This window comes from Chiloscyllium punctatum, chromosome 38 (genome assembly GCF_047496795.1).
Source record: "Chiloscyllium punctatum isolate Juve2018m chromosome 38, sChiPun1.3, whole genome shotgun sequence".
Classification (NCBI taxonomy): domain Eukaryota; kingdom Metazoa; phylum Chordata; class Chondrichthyes; order Orectolobiformes; family Hemiscylliidae; genus Chiloscyllium; species Chiloscyllium punctatum.
Genome location: NC_092776.1, coordinates 59,521,723 through 59,537,152, shown reverse-complemented (window position 1 = coordinate 59,537,152; position 15,430 = coordinate 59,521,723). Strand labels below are relative to the sequence as shown.

Here is a 15,430-nt window from a genome sequence, read left to right as displayed (position 1 = left end):
CATAATCATCTGGGCAAATCCGAGACCCCTCAGGAGGGGAAACCCTATCTAGAACATCCCGAGCATAGAGCATATAAAATTTACAAAAATAAAGGCTCTCTAATACACTCACAACAGTATAATAAAAAACTATTTCTAAATAAAAAAAAATAAAATGTACCTAAGTGGAGATTTTCCCCCTTGTTCCCAGGGGATGTCACTTCCTCTCCAAAAGTCCATCATATCCTCTCCCAACCAATGCCCCACCCTTGACCCAGGCGCTCCTCAATAAAATGAGGAGAATTCAGATATAATACAAAGCTAGAGTTAACAGTGAGCACCCTACCCCCACCCACACCAACACCTGGATATATTTGGTAATGCTAATACCATATATAAATATATAACTATAAAATTACAACCTCAACAAATAATAATAAAATATAATAATACAAAATAACAAGGGAGAAACAACCCCGCTCCTAAAGACAGAGGTAAAATAGAATAAGGTAACCACCTCCCCCCACCAACATTAACCAAATCCCCCAGTTTATTTTTATACACATACATATACCCACATATATACATAAAATAATAAAAGAAAACAACCCCAAAGGTGGGGGGGGTGGGGGGGGGGGAAGAGAGAGAAAATCAAATCCCTCTCCCCACCCCCCATGATAATATTAAACAGTAAGGTAAAAAAGAAGAAAAAAAGGGGAGATATAGACCAAAGTGGGGGGGAAAGGCAAACCAACATCTATTATCTCTTACAGTTTATCTAAGAGAGTCCAAGAATTCCTTAGCCTTTTCTGGTGATCTGAAGTTATATACGGATCCTTCATGGTTAAAGCGTAGCGTCACTGGGTAGCGTAAGGAGTACTGAATATTTAAGTCCCTTAGACGCTTCTTCGCCTCTTCGAATGCCTTCCTCTTTCGGACCAGAGCTGGGGAAAAGTCCTGGAATAACATGATCTTGGATTCTTTATAGATCATAGCTTGGGGGTCTTTTCCAAGATTTCGAGAAGCTTCTCTGAGTATCTGCCTCTCCCTAAAGCTCTGCAGCCGGAACAGGACCGGGCGTGGGTGCTGGTTCGAGCCGGGCCCGTGTATTGCGACCCGGTTGGCCCATTCTACCCTTACCTGGCCTGATCCAGCTTCCAGATTTAAAAGCTGTGGCAGCCACTGCTCCAGGAATGCTGTAAGCTGGCCTTCCTCTTCCCGTTCGGGAAGGCCCAGCAAACGAATATTTTTTCGACGACCTCGATAATCGAGGTCGTCAATGTAATTCTCTAAGGTCCGGACTCGGTGTTCGAGAGTCCGGACCTGATCCACGGCCGATTGCGCTGTAGTTTCGGAGGTCGCGGCCTTTAACTCCGCCCCTCCGACTTGGCGCTCGATTTCCTGGATGTCTCGGTCATGCTTCTGCAGCGCAGCCGAGAGTGAGTCCCATTGATTTCGGGACTCCTCGACAAAAGCGTCAATCTTCACGTCCAGTTTGTAGATCATCTCCACAAGGCTTGTTACTGTAGGTAAGTCCCTTGTGGTGGTTGTGGACGCCTCTGCTGCAGCTGAAGAGGGTGGGGGAGGGGGAGGGGGTCCTGCTTGCTGAGAGCTGCAGGCTCCCTTCCCTTTGGTTATTTTTAATAAATATTAGACTATTTAAATGTAATACTAAGCAACTAATTAAATTTAACAGCTATTATGAATGATTTGGTGAGTATTGGGAAGAGCACTATAGACTCAGACCTGCTGGGTCACCGCCATCTTGGATCCCCCAGTCTATTTTTGATAGGTCCTGCCTTATTTTAACAAAACGTGCCTTACCCAAATCTAAAACCTTTTTACACATGCCATCCTTTTCCTTTTCGATAACAAACTTACAAATTATGGTGTTTGGTTGTTATCGCTAAAACATTCGCCCTTTGTCACCACTTCATTTCCCCAGAATTAAATCCAGCACTGCACCATCCCTTAAAGGATCACTGTATTGATATAAAATAAACTCTTCTGTATACATTTCAGGAAATCTGCCTCTCTAAACCTTTTACACTGTGAGTATCCTAAACAATATTGTTGTTGATAATGTAATTATTATTGTTTTCACACACCTTCATGAAATGACTATGTAACTGCTCAATTGCCTGCTGACTGTTTGGGGTCTGATAACACTTTCCCAACAATGAATGACTGGAGCCCTTTTCTTCAAACTTGTACTCTCTGCCCATAAAGCCTCATTTCACAGTCTTTCCAAGATATCATCTCTCCTTAACTGCAATAACTGACTCTAACTAATAAGAAAATACCACTTCCACTTTTGAAACTTCCTTACGCCTTGGTCCCAGAATGAGTTCCCTTGCACCTGTTATCTTTCTCCTAAAAAATGGAGATCTTGGGTTTGGAGGATGCTATTGAAGATTATTTCAGTGAGTTACAGCAATGCAGCTTGATAGCACTGTGGTGGTAGTTGTTGAGTTAGAGAATGCAAATGATGGTGAATAACTTGCCAATCAAGTGGCAAGTTTGTCCTGGATTGTGTCAAGCTGCTTTTTCGAGCTACACTTACCCAGCCAAGTGGTGGCTGTTCTATCACACTCCTGAATTATGCCTTGTAGATGGGTGGCAGAAAATGCATTACTTGACACATATTTCTTACATCAGACCTGCTCTTGTAACCAGTTTCTGGTCCATGTAATCCTGAATAGTGATTGTAGTTAGTGTTGTCAATCTTGTACTGTACTGTGCCCAGAGATCAAGCTAAATTTAATTTTTTTATATATTTTGGAGTATAGAGCAAATTGGGGCTCTGGATGCTCAGAATATCACTGCCGTTTCATGTGGAGAGATGCATACTCTTGCACTAAATGATAGTGGTCAAGTGTTTGCTTGGGGTCTTGCCAAAGATGGTCAGTTGGGTTTGGCTGTCACAGAAGAAAGTGTCCGGGTTCCTAGGTAAGTACTTTGTATTTTCACTGAGTGTTTTAAGTAGTTTTATTTGAAATACTATGCATAGTATTAAAGAGATGAATGTTTGTTTGAAGAAATATACTAATTTTCTGAAGTGTTTTAAATTTTTTTAAAAAGAACTATTTGTTGTAATTTCATGCAACTTGCTGCTCCCATCTGTTCAGTCCTATATTTTCTATCTTTATCATATCATCATCAGCAATTTTGGATATCCAGTTTCCATTCTTTTATTAAAATAATTGATGTTAATTTCCAAAAACTGAAGCCCCAGTGCAGATCTACGGAGAATGCCATTTGTCACATGTAACCCATATCCAAATCTATGCTAATTTATAATTATCTCTTGTCTACAAATTTGTGAAATGCCTTCTGGAACTTCATAGAGAATGTCCACAGATATTCCATTGCCAATAAGAGGCTTCATTGAATTCAGCATTATTATCGTCATGACCTATCCGTCAAATCCTTGGTGATTCTTTAATCAACTCATAAAGGCCAAGTCATTCTGTGTTCAAAGATCAATTCCAATAACTTCCCTATGGCTCCTGTTGAGCGCCATAATTTCCTTGTTTCTTCCTTCCTTTAATCAGGAAATTACATCTGCAATATTCTTATCAAAGGCATGTTCTAAATCAAGAGAGCATTGAAAATTTGTGATGGGTACATTGTCTTTAAATATTGTGGATAAGTAGTTGTGATGTCTCGGAGCTTTGTCTGTAGTATATACCATTGTTTTCTTTACTGCTGTTTTCTTTTAACTTCGAGTCATTAGGGATGTAGAGCATGGAAACAGACCCCTCAGTCTAAATCTTCCATGTTGACCAGATATCCTAAATTAATCTGCTCCCATTTGCCAACTTATCCTCCTAAACCCTTCCTATTCATATACCCATCCCGATGCCTTTTAAATGTTGTAATTGTTCCAGCTCACTCCATACAAGGGCCACCCTCTGCGTGAAAAAGTTGCCCCTTAGGTCCTTTTTAAATCTTACCCCTCTCACCCGAAGCCTATGCCCTCTAGTTCTGGACTCCCCAAACCCAGGCAAAAGATCTTGTCTATTTACCCTAACCATCCCCTTCATGATTTAATAAACCTCTATAAGGTCACTCATCAGCCTCTGACCTTAGTTTAATGTCTCATCTGAAAGTCAGCACCTCTGAGAGTGCTGTGTCTGCTTTGATTTTTGTCCTCAAGCTCTGGAATGGGACTTTACCTTGTGATTCTGCGATGAGAGTGCTACCAACTAAGCCACAGCTGACCTCTATTGATAAAATGATTTTGTCGCCAATGCAGCTTCATGAAAGCGAATTCATAAGCAAACCACATTTGCTAAGAATTTTCTGAGAATCTAATTAGGATAAATCAGGGGAAGTCATGGCAATTGGATATTTTGAGTTATCAAAAGGTATTTAATAATCTGCCACACAAAATAATGTTGCACAATAGAAGGTAATGTATTAGTCTAAATAGAGGATCAATTAAAAGATGAGCAAGAGATTAAGAATTAATCATTTTCAGGTTGGCAGGTGACAGGGTGCCAACTGGTTGGATGCTACAAGGATTAATGATGGGGCTCCCTGCCACTATTTATAGTCCAAATTAAGGACTTCAGTGGGATATGTCAAGGTAGGGAGGAAAGCTCAAGAAGTTTAGGAATGGAATTCCAGAACTTGATCTGGACACAACCACTGATTCGTAGCTTTATTAAAATGGATTATACTTTAGAGTTTCAGAGTTTGAGGAATTTGGGTATCATGCATTATTGTGTCGAAGGAGATTAGAGGTAGGGAAGGGGTAGGCTATGGATGGTTTTGAAAATAAGTGTACAATCAAGGTATAAGAACACCACAAGTAGGAAAATCTGAGTAGACCATTCGATCCCTTTAACCTGTTCGTCCTTTCAAGAGGCTGATCCGACACTCCTCATGTTCACTTTCCTGCCATTTCTTCAAAACCCTTGATTCCCCTCCTGAAAAGATTCTATCTCAGTTTTAAATATGCAAAAGGACTCTGCCCCCACAGCTCTGTCTCTTTGGAACCCCTTGCCACAGAATCATTTGAGAGGAGAATTCCTTCTCATCCAAGCTTTAAATTGGTGCCCTTATTTCTGAGACTGTGCGCCCTGGTCCTGTGGACTCTCTCATGAGGGGAAGCATCCTTTCAACATTTACCTTATCAAGCCCCTAAAAAAGGCTATATGTTTCAATGAGGTCACCTTTCATTCTTCTAAATTCCAATGAGTTGAGTTCCAACCTGTTTAACCTTTGCTCATAAGACAATTCTTCCATACCAGGAATCATTTAGTGAACCTTACATGAACTGCTTCCAATGAAATAATGTGTTTCCTTGGATGAGGGGACCAGACTGCTCTCAGTACTCCAGTTGTCCTGAGGCTTAACAGTTCAGAGTATAAACGTTGGTAAGTGTACCGTATACATGTGCACACAGAAGACACTTTTTTTCGATTTGAAAAAAAATTCCCTGTTCCCACTTATTTCCTTAACAGTGGATTCCAGCAATGTTCCAAAGACTAAAGTCAGACTAATCAGTCTTCTGCTCCCTGTTTTCTCTCTTTCTCGAATATTTTTGTCACATTTGTTACCTTCCAATAGTTTTCGGTCATCTCTAAGTGATTGCCTGAATAGTGACTCATCACACTGCCCAAAAAATGCATTCAGCACTAGAGATTTAGATTCCAGAAGGTTGACGTAAAGGTTACAGAATTTGTTGCAATGTAAAAGTGGGAGTTGTATGTGAATGGAAATCTAGTACAGTGGGGAAGGAAGCACTCCCTATTAACAGAGCTTTTTTGTAAATATTTGATTGAATCTAAGTAAAAAGGAACAGCAGTGTAAGTGGTGTATGTAACTAACAGCATGGGGAAGTTTGTGAGACTCATTATCATCAAGGCACCCTAAGTAGGTATGTAATTGAGCAAATTCAATTCAGAGTTGGTACAGAAAATCAAAGAGGAAAAATTATCTGGATACTTTGTTCCAGGAGACAGTCAACCATATTACGTTAGGAAGAGGCACAGATTTGATTACTGATCAGGCAGTAGGGTATGATTGAGAGTCAAACATGTAAGCTGCAGTGCTGGAGGAACCTCTTCAGTTGAGCTTATTGAATCATTAAAACATTCTTGAAGGGTGTGGAGTGTGAAGTCTGCAGTGTGGTTGGACAAATCACAGCACTGTGACACATAAGACCATTCAAGTTGAGGGGAGTTTAATAGAATATGGAAGCATTGGGAATAGCTTCTGTCGCTGGCAACTGAGACCTCTAAAAGCTATGGTGCTTGTTCTGATCTAGTTAAAAACATCTCCTTTCAATGATAGGAAAGCTTGGAGTGTGGGAGAAGGTACATTTGTTAAGGTTCATATGAATCAGCAACTTGGTTAGAATGAGGTTCTTTAGAGGGGGGTTTGAGGACTAAACCGAACCTCAACATAAATAAATAAATACCTAACTATGTACAAATTGACAGAGGGTCAAATGGATCAGAGTTGAATGTTGTTTCTGACTGGTGAGAGAGTAGGGTTTTGATTTCATATGGCATTTGTACCAATAGTATCAAAAGAAACTATTTTGTTGGAACAGGCTCAATTTAACTGGGTCCTGAGCAATCATATAGCTGTGGATAGAACTTCAAACTAGAAAGTGGCTGGGTGTGGTTTGGGGGTGCATTGGTCGATTCTGAATCCAACAAGAAAAATCAGGCCACTGAAGAGTGCAGTGATTGGTAAAGATCAGCAGAGTGTTACAGGAGAGGACAAATCATTTAACTGTAATAATGCATCAGGGAATGTTAAAATTAAGAGCTTTAACTGAATACATGTTGTTTATAAACAAAATCAGCAATTTAATGGCATAAATAGAGATTTAATTTAATTGCTGTAACAGAAATGTAGTAGCATTCTAGGGACTAAATATTTCAGGGATTTGACATCTACAAAAGGCAGACAAGATGAAAAAGGAGGGAGTGCCATGTAGCCCTAAAAATCAAAGATGATGTAGGACACTAGTGAGAAAGAACCTTGGCTCGGAAGAGCAGGAACCATCACTTTGGGTCCAGGAGGCAATTAAAAAAAGGTAAGAAAATGCTGCAGGGTGCAGTGTGTAGGCACCTTGGCAGTAACTATCCCTTCTTTTGCCAGTACATAATGGGTGCAGTTTCCCCTTTTAACCCCGAACTGGAAAATTTAATCAACATGCCTCCTCATCGTTCCTTGGCCCTAACTCTGACCTTGCCTTTTATTTCCAAAATTTCCCTGCTTCCACATATGGAAGTTATGAACATTGGTTGATAGCCTAATTCCAAAGATTTGCATAGTCACCTCTGCACACTTTGCCATGCCTGGCTTTTTTATAAAGAAAATATTCCATTATCCTCCACTGCATCTATTGTAATGATGCAAAATCCATACCATGAATCTATGTAAAAAAAGATTAGCAAAAATAAATATGATTTCCATAAAGGCTGAGACCAGATAAATTGAAAAGTCAGGAAATGGCAGTGGTTTTGGATCTCTCTTCATGGTAGAAAATATCAAAAGCACCACAGAAGCAGTGATAGAGGTTATAATCTTCCAAAACTTCCTAGAGTCTGTCCATACTCATAACTTCCCTGAATAGTTCATTGTTCATAGGTTTGTCCAGAGCCCAACTTGCATTTTATTCACTTAATGTTTTTTTTAAAAAAACTGATATAATTTTAGTTGGATTGTGATTTCTACTTGTAAGATGTTCTTTTGCAGTCAGCTTGTCAATGTGTGGCTCGTTACTTATCCTGAAAACTAATATCATAACAATTGTCCCATTCTTGGTTCATTCTAAAACTTATTACTACATAATGCTGTCCAGAATACGGAGTAAATATTAATTGCATTTGTTATTTGAGCTGTTCTGATTTGACCAGTCTATAACAAAATAAAAGTTTTCCATAATAATTATATTACTTTCTTCATACTGTATTTGTATATTTCCTGAGACTATCATCAGATCTCTTGACAAAAGCTTTAATTTCTTTATCTTTGCTTGGTACTACTTGCGCAGTTTCCAGTGTCTGGCCACCCCTACTGAAGTTTTCTCTTTCCACTGCTTTAATTGTCTCATCAATATTGTTGCTACTGCTTGCTCAATTTTATTTTCCATTCTAAAGGTTTTATAGTTTGGAAACTTAGCTGTCAGCTGAACCTAATCTTTGGCCAAGTCTTTGAGATGACTACTGTATCATAGCCTTTCAATTGAATTTGTTTTCCAAACTTTTTTGTGTGCAACATGCATTTGTGTACCTAACTCTCAGCCAGATAGCTGCCTCCTCTCTCCTTGTGTTTTGACGAATATTACAAAAATGTAGGTAATGTAAATAATTTGACATTAGTTTTATTTATACTTTTTCAGGAATATAAAATCCTTAGTAGAAGTACAGATAACACAGGTGGCCTGTGGTTATCATCATTCCCTTGCATTGTCAAAAGGTAAGGAAAGATTTTGTTGAGACCTTAAACAGAAATGCTTTGTCAAATATTCACTTGCTATGTAGTACATTCCACTTGAATGATGTTTTCTCTTCACACGTGTGTATCAACTGGAATGTATACCAGAAAGTTGTTAGGTTTCCATCAAAGCTGATACAAAGCTACTGAGATCCCTGCAAGATTGAATTCATGATCCATTTGTTAATTTGTCTCCTCGTGCCATTCTATCATTTACTGGATTTTCATGTATTTTTGAACATGACTGTAAAACATGAGCAGAAGTACTAAGGACACAGGAAATCTGAAATTAAAAACCAAATAGCTGAAGTGCACAACAGGCTGAGGTAGCATCTATGGTTAGATAAACAGATGATGGACTGGATATTAACAAGGGTGGGTTGCTTGGATGAATGGGGATGAGGAGGTAGATTTTCAGGCAAGAATTTAGTGCGATTTGAGTTAGTTTGCATACTGTAGAGGTTTTGTCTTGTACTTAGTCATACAGCACAGAAACAGACCCTTCTGTCCAACTCATCCATGCTGCCCAGCTTTCCCAAAGTATACTAGTCCCATTTGCCTACATTTGGCCTATATTTTTGAAACCTTTCCTATTCATGTATCTTCGAGGAGGAAGTGAGGACCGCAGATGCTGGAGATCAGAGCTGAAAATGTGTTGCTGGAAAAGCGCAGCAGGCCAGGCAGCATCCACCGAACAGGAGAATCGACGTTTCGGGCATCAGCTCTGAAGAAGGGCTGATGCCCGAAACGTCGATTCTCCTGTTCCTTGGATGTTGCCTGGCCTGCTGCGCTTTTCCAGCAACACATTTTCAGCGCTACTCATGTATCTGTCCAAATGCTTTTTAAATATTGGAACTGTACCTGCATCTACAACAAGCATTAGCTCCTTTTCCTGTCTCCTTTAAAGTCAAAAGTGGGCAAGTTGAGGTTGGTTTTCAGAATTTTAAAATTTTAACTTCTGACCCCAACCATCCAACTTTGGAGGTTGCAGTCAGCTTTTAAGAGAATGCAGGAGGAATATGTAACTGGGGTGAGGAGGTCGTATGATTTGTTGAAAAAAAAAGTGTGGAATGTCTGTGATGGGTTTGAGAGCAGAATTAATTAAATGACACTTGGTAAATAGAAAAGGGGACGGTGGCAAGAAACCTAAGGTGGTTCCAAAGGATGTGTGATGAGATGTAGAAGGGAAAGAGAAGCAAGAAAAATATAGTAGAAGATTGTGGCGGAGGTAAACATGCTTCTATTTTAGGTTTAAATAGTTTCTTCAAAGTATTCTTCATAAATATCATAAATTTGGTAGTATATTAAAGTGTTAAAAAATAATTTATAAAGAATAGAATTAACAATATAGTGAGAGAGTATTGGAACTTGAACTGTTAATTTGTCAGTTACACTTTTTTTCTTATTGGTTTTTATTTGATCACATTAAATTTAAGGCAGTGTTTCTAATTGAGAACATAAGGGTGGAGAGGCAGGTAGTGTTGTGAAAGCTGGAGGCTGCAGAGGGCTTGGACATGCTAGGAGAGTTGCTAAACAAATGGCAAATGAAAAGTGAAATTATGTACTTTGGCAGGAAGAATATAGGCATTTCTAAATGGGGAAAAGCACAAAGGGACTTGAGTATCAGTTCAAGATTCTCATAAGGTCACATCCAAATTCAGTTGGCAGTCAGGAAGGCAAATGCAATGTCAGCATTCATTTCAAGAGGCCTAGAATACAAGAGCAAGGATATACTGTTGGGCCTATATAAGGCTCTGTTCAGACAGTGTTTGGAATATTGTGAGCAGTTTTGGGCCCCATATCTAAGGAAGGATGTGCTTGTGTTGGAAGGGGTGCAGAGAAGGTTTACAAGAATGATCTTGCGATGAAGGGCTTGCCATGTGAGGAGTGGTTGAGGGCTGTGGGTCTGTACTGTATGGAGTTTAGAAGGATGAAAGGGAATCTGCTTGAAACTTAGAGGATATTGAAAGACCTGGATAGAGTGGACAAAAAGATGATATTTGCATCCGTTGGAGAGGCTAGGACCCGAGGGCACAGCCTTTAGAACTGAGATGAGAAATTTCCTCAACTAGAGGCTGGGGGGGTCTGTAGAATCCATTGCCATAGAAGACCATAATGGAGGTCAAGTTATTGAATATATTTAAAACGGCGATAGATAGGTTCTTGATTATTTAAGGAATCGAGGGTTATGGAGAGAAGGCAGATGATTGGTTTTAAGAAAGACATAAGCCACCATGATCTAATGGTGGAGAAGATTTAATGGGTCGAATGGCCTAATTCTACTCCAGTATCTTATGGTTAAGAAACATTGAGAGCAGGAGTGGACATTTCAGTTCTGTGAGGCAGTTCTACCATTAAATAACCATGGCTGATGCGTTTCAATTCCACCTTCCCACTGTATTCTAAAATTGCTGTCATTTCTTCAGTGTTCAAAGTCTATCACAGCCTTTTTTTTACATATATTTGTTTGGCATGTGAGCTTAGCTGGCAAGGCCAGCTTTTATTGCTCATCTTGACTCACTGAAAAGTTGAATATCAGTCTTTGATGATCGGTCACAGATCTGAAATGTCACCTCCGTTTTCTCTCTCCACACATTTTGCCAGACCTCTTGATTGTTCAGAACAGTTTCTGTTTCAGATTTCTAGTAGCTACAGTGTTTTGTTTAGTTTTAATTTTTGCACCATTGCCACAAGTATTTCAAGTACCAGATGCTACAGGTAGAAATCAGAGAATATTGTTTGAAATTTTAAAAATAAATGGCAGTATTGTAGCCTTGTTTAACTGAAGTGTATGCTTCAGCAAAAAGAAAAATGTTATTGTGTCTCAAATTTTCTCAATTTATTGTATTTTCTCTTAATTTTTTTTTGCAAACTGTCTTTCAGGAAGTCAAGTTTTCTCATGGGGACAAAATAAGAATGGGCAACTGGGATTAGGTCAAGATATTGGAAACCAGCCATCACCGCAACCTGTTAGATCTTTAAATGGTGTTCCTTTTGTTCAGATTGCAGCAGGTGGAGCGCACAGTTTTGCAGTCTCACTCTCAGGGGCTGTGTTTGGTTGGGGATGCAACAAATTTGGCCAGCTTGGCTTGAATGATGAGCATGGTGAGTAATTAGAAATCAGCAACAAATATAAAAGCAGACAGAATTATAGGTGAAAAATCAGAGGGAAATCTCAATGGAGATTTTATTGTAGTGTGTTGAATTAAGGCCGGTTAAATAAGAGATTGCCGATGAAATGGTAGTTATATTTTTATATTCCCTTCTGCCATTTTAGACTTGTGAATTTTGTATTTATATTGCTCCTGTGGGTGCATATGAGGCCCTTATGATTTCATCAGCATCTAAATGTCCAAAAAAACCAGCCTGAAGGCTCTGTGTCTCAATGTGAGGAACATTGATAATAAGGTGGATGAATTAACTGCATAAACAGTTCCTAATAAATATGATGTAATTGGGATAATGGAGAACTGTCTCAAAGGTGACCAAAGATGGGAGCGCAACATCCAGGGGTATTCAACTTTGAAGAAAGATAGGTGGAAAGGGAAGGGAAGTGAGGTAGCATTGCAGGTTAAGGAGATACACTCAATAATAAGGGAGGACAACATGGAATCTGCATGAGTGGAGCTGCAGAACACCAAAGGGAAAAAAATGTTGGTGGGAGTTATGTACAGACCACCAAACAAGAGTTGAGGTTGGGGCGTTGTCAAATGTGGGCACAGAAGTGGCAGATGGAGTACAATGTGGAAAAGTGTGAGCTCATGCACTTTGGTAGGAAGAATAGAGGCATGGACTATTTTCTAAATGGAGAGAAAATTCAGAAATCTGAAGTGCAAAGAGACTTGGGGAATTCTAGTCCAGGATTCTCTCAAGATAAACTTGCAGGTTGTGTCAGTAGTTAGAAAGGCAAATGCAATGATAGCATTTGTTTTGAGAGGACTTGAATATAAAAGCAGGGATGTACTTCTGAGGCTCTGTAAGATTCTGAGGATGAGTAGGGATCTAATTGAAGTTTACAGAATACTGAATGGCCTGGACAGAGTAGATATTGAGAAAATCTTTCCATTGGTAGGACAGACTAGGACCTAAGAACACAGCCTTAGAGTAAAGGAAAGACATTTTAGAAAGGAGATAAGGAGAAACTTCTGCAGCCAGAGAGTGGAATTTACAAAATTAATGACCTTGGAAGGCTGTGGAGGCCAGGTCATGAGTACATTTAAGACTGAGAGGTTCCTGAGTATCAAGGGGGGTCAAGGCTTACGGGAAGAAAGCAGAAGAATGGGGTTGAGAAACATGAGTCATGATTGAATGGTCAAGCAGACTTGAGCTCAATGGCCTGGCCACTGCTACAGTGTCTTATGATATATGGGATAGCATCTTTTAGGAAATTAGAAATGTGCATAGTAAGGATGCAGGAGTTATTGTGGGTGATTTCTATCTGCATATTGACTGGACTAACCAACCTTGTAGCAATGCAGTGGAGGAAGATTAGAGACATAGAGATGTACAGCACAGAAACAGACCCTTCAGTCCAACTTGTCCAGACCAGACATGCTGAATTAATCTAGTCCCATTTGCCAGCACTTGGCCCATATCTCTCTCAATCCTTTCTATTCATATACCCATCCAGATGCCATTTAAATGTTATTTGTTCCAGCCTCCTCCACTTCCTCTGGCAGCTCATTTCATAGATGCACCACCCTTTGCGTGAAAAGGTTGTCCCTTACGTCCCTTTTAAATCTTACCCTAAGTCTATGCCTTCTAGTTCTAGAATCCCCCCAACCCAGGGAAAAGACCTTGTCTATTTACTCTAACCATACCCCTCATGATTTTATAAACCTGATCACCCATCAGCCTCTGACACTTCAGGTAAAATAGCCCCAGCCTATTCAGCCTCTTCCTATAACTCAAACCCTCCAACTCTGGTGACATCCTTGTAAATCTTTTCTGAATCCTGTCAAGTTTCACAACATTCTTCTGATAGGAGGGAGACCAGAATTGCACACTATGTTCCAAAAGTGACCTAACCAATGTCCAGTACAGCCACAACATGATATCTCAACTTCTATACTGAATGTTCTCACCAATAAAAGAAAGCATGCAAAATACTGCCTTCGCTATCCTATCCAACTGAGACTCTACTTTCAAAGAACTATGAACCTGCACTCCAAGGTCTCTTTGTTCAACAATATTCCCCAGGACCTTACCATTGAGTGTATAAGTCCTTTCCAAAATGCAGCACCTCATATTTATCTAAATTAAACTCCATCTGCCACTCCTTGGCCCATTGGCCCATCGAATCAAGATCCTGTTAGAGTCAGAGTCATAGAGATATACAGCACAGAAACAGACCCTTTGGTCCAACTTGTCCATGCCGACCAGATATCCCAATCCAATCTAGTCCCACCTGCCAGCACTCTGGAACTGAAGGATATTCTTATTAGTCAGGAAATGGTATTGGGGAAATTGTTGGGATTAAAACCCGATAAGTCCCTGGGGCCTGATGCTCTACATCCCAGAGTACTTCAGGAAGAAGCCCTAGAAATAGCAGAAGTATTGGTTATGATTTTCCTGTATTCTGTAGACTCTGGAAAAATGGACTTGGAGGGTAGCTAATGTAAACCCACTTGTTTAAAAAAGGAGAGGGAATTATAGGCCGGTTAGCCTGATATCGATAGTGGGGAGAATGCTGGAGTCGCTCATTAAGGTTTGTAATGACTGACCATTTGGGATGTGGTGACAGAATCAGTCCAAGTCAGCATGGATTCACTAAAGGGAAATCATGCTTAACAAATCTGCCAGAATTTTTTGAGAATGTGGCCAGTAGTGTGGACAAGGGTGAATCAGTAGATTAGATTAGATTACTCACTGTGGAAACCGGCCCTTCGGCCCAACAAGTCCACACCAACCTGCCAAAGCGCAACCCACCCAAACCCCTTCACCTAGCACAATTGGCAATTTAGCATGGCCAATTCACCTGACCTGCACATCTTTGGACTGTGGGAGGAAACCAGAGCACCCGGAGGAAACCCATGCAGACACGCAGATGTTGTGTTTCGAGATTTTCAAAAGGCTTTTGACAAGGTTCCACGCAAGAGTTTTGGAAGTAATGTATTGACATGGGTAGAGAACTGGTTGGCAGACAGGAGACAAAGAGTTGGAATACAAGGGTCCTTTTCAAAGTGACATGCAGCAACAAGTGGTATTTTGCAGGGTTCAAATGTATACACTAACTTTTCGGACAAAGGTGATCAAATATATACTTAAATAATTCAGATGAAGGGGTTGAATGAAATATCTTCAAATTTGCAGATAAGCTGGATGGCAGTGAGGAACATGCTAAGAGGCTATAGGGTGACTTGGGCAGGTTGGCTGAGTGGGCAGATACTTGGCAAATGTAGATAAATTTGAGGTCATCAGCTGTGATGGCAAAAACAGGAAGGCAGATTATTATCTGAATGGTGGCAATTAAGGAAAAGGTGAGGTGTAACGAGATCTGTGTGTCATGGTGAAACAGTCGCTGAAGGTTGGCATGCAGGTTCAGCAGGCAGTGAGGAAAGCAAATAGCATGCTGGCAGTCATAGCAAGAGGATCAGTTTCGGAATAGGGATGTCTTGCTGCAGTTAAACAAGGCATTGATGAGGCCACACCTTGAGTATTGTGTGCAGTTTTGGTCTCCTTGTCTGAGGAAGAACATGCTTGCTATTGAAGGGGTCCAGCAAATGTTCACCAGACTGATTCCTGGGATAGTAGGACTGACATATGAAGGAAGACTAGGTTAACTGGGTTTGTACTGGAATTTAGAAGAACGGGGTGGGGGGGAATCTAATAGGAACATATAAAATTCTGATGAGACTGGACAGGCTAAATGCTGGAAGAATGTTCCCAATGTTGGGGAAGTCTCGAACTAGGAGCCGAAGAATAAGGGGTAAGCCATTCAGGACTGAAGTGAGGAAGAATTTCTTCACTGAGTTGTGAAGCTTTGGAA

General features: G+C 40.2%; 1 protein-coding gene across 1 annotated transcript in view; it reads left to right on the top strand.

Moving 5' to 3' along the window:
- Positions 1-15,430, top strand: part of herc4 (HECT and RLD domain containing E3 ubiquitin protein ligase 4) — a 110,929-nt gene that overhangs the window by 12,130 nt on the left and 83,369 nt on the right. Inside the window, 3 exon segments of the mRNA XM_072557971.1 lie at positions 2,769-2,928; positions 8,348-8,424; positions 11,326-11,547. Coding sequence (XP_072414072.1) covers positions 2,769-2,928; positions 8,348-8,424; positions 11,326-11,547 — 459 coding nt within the window.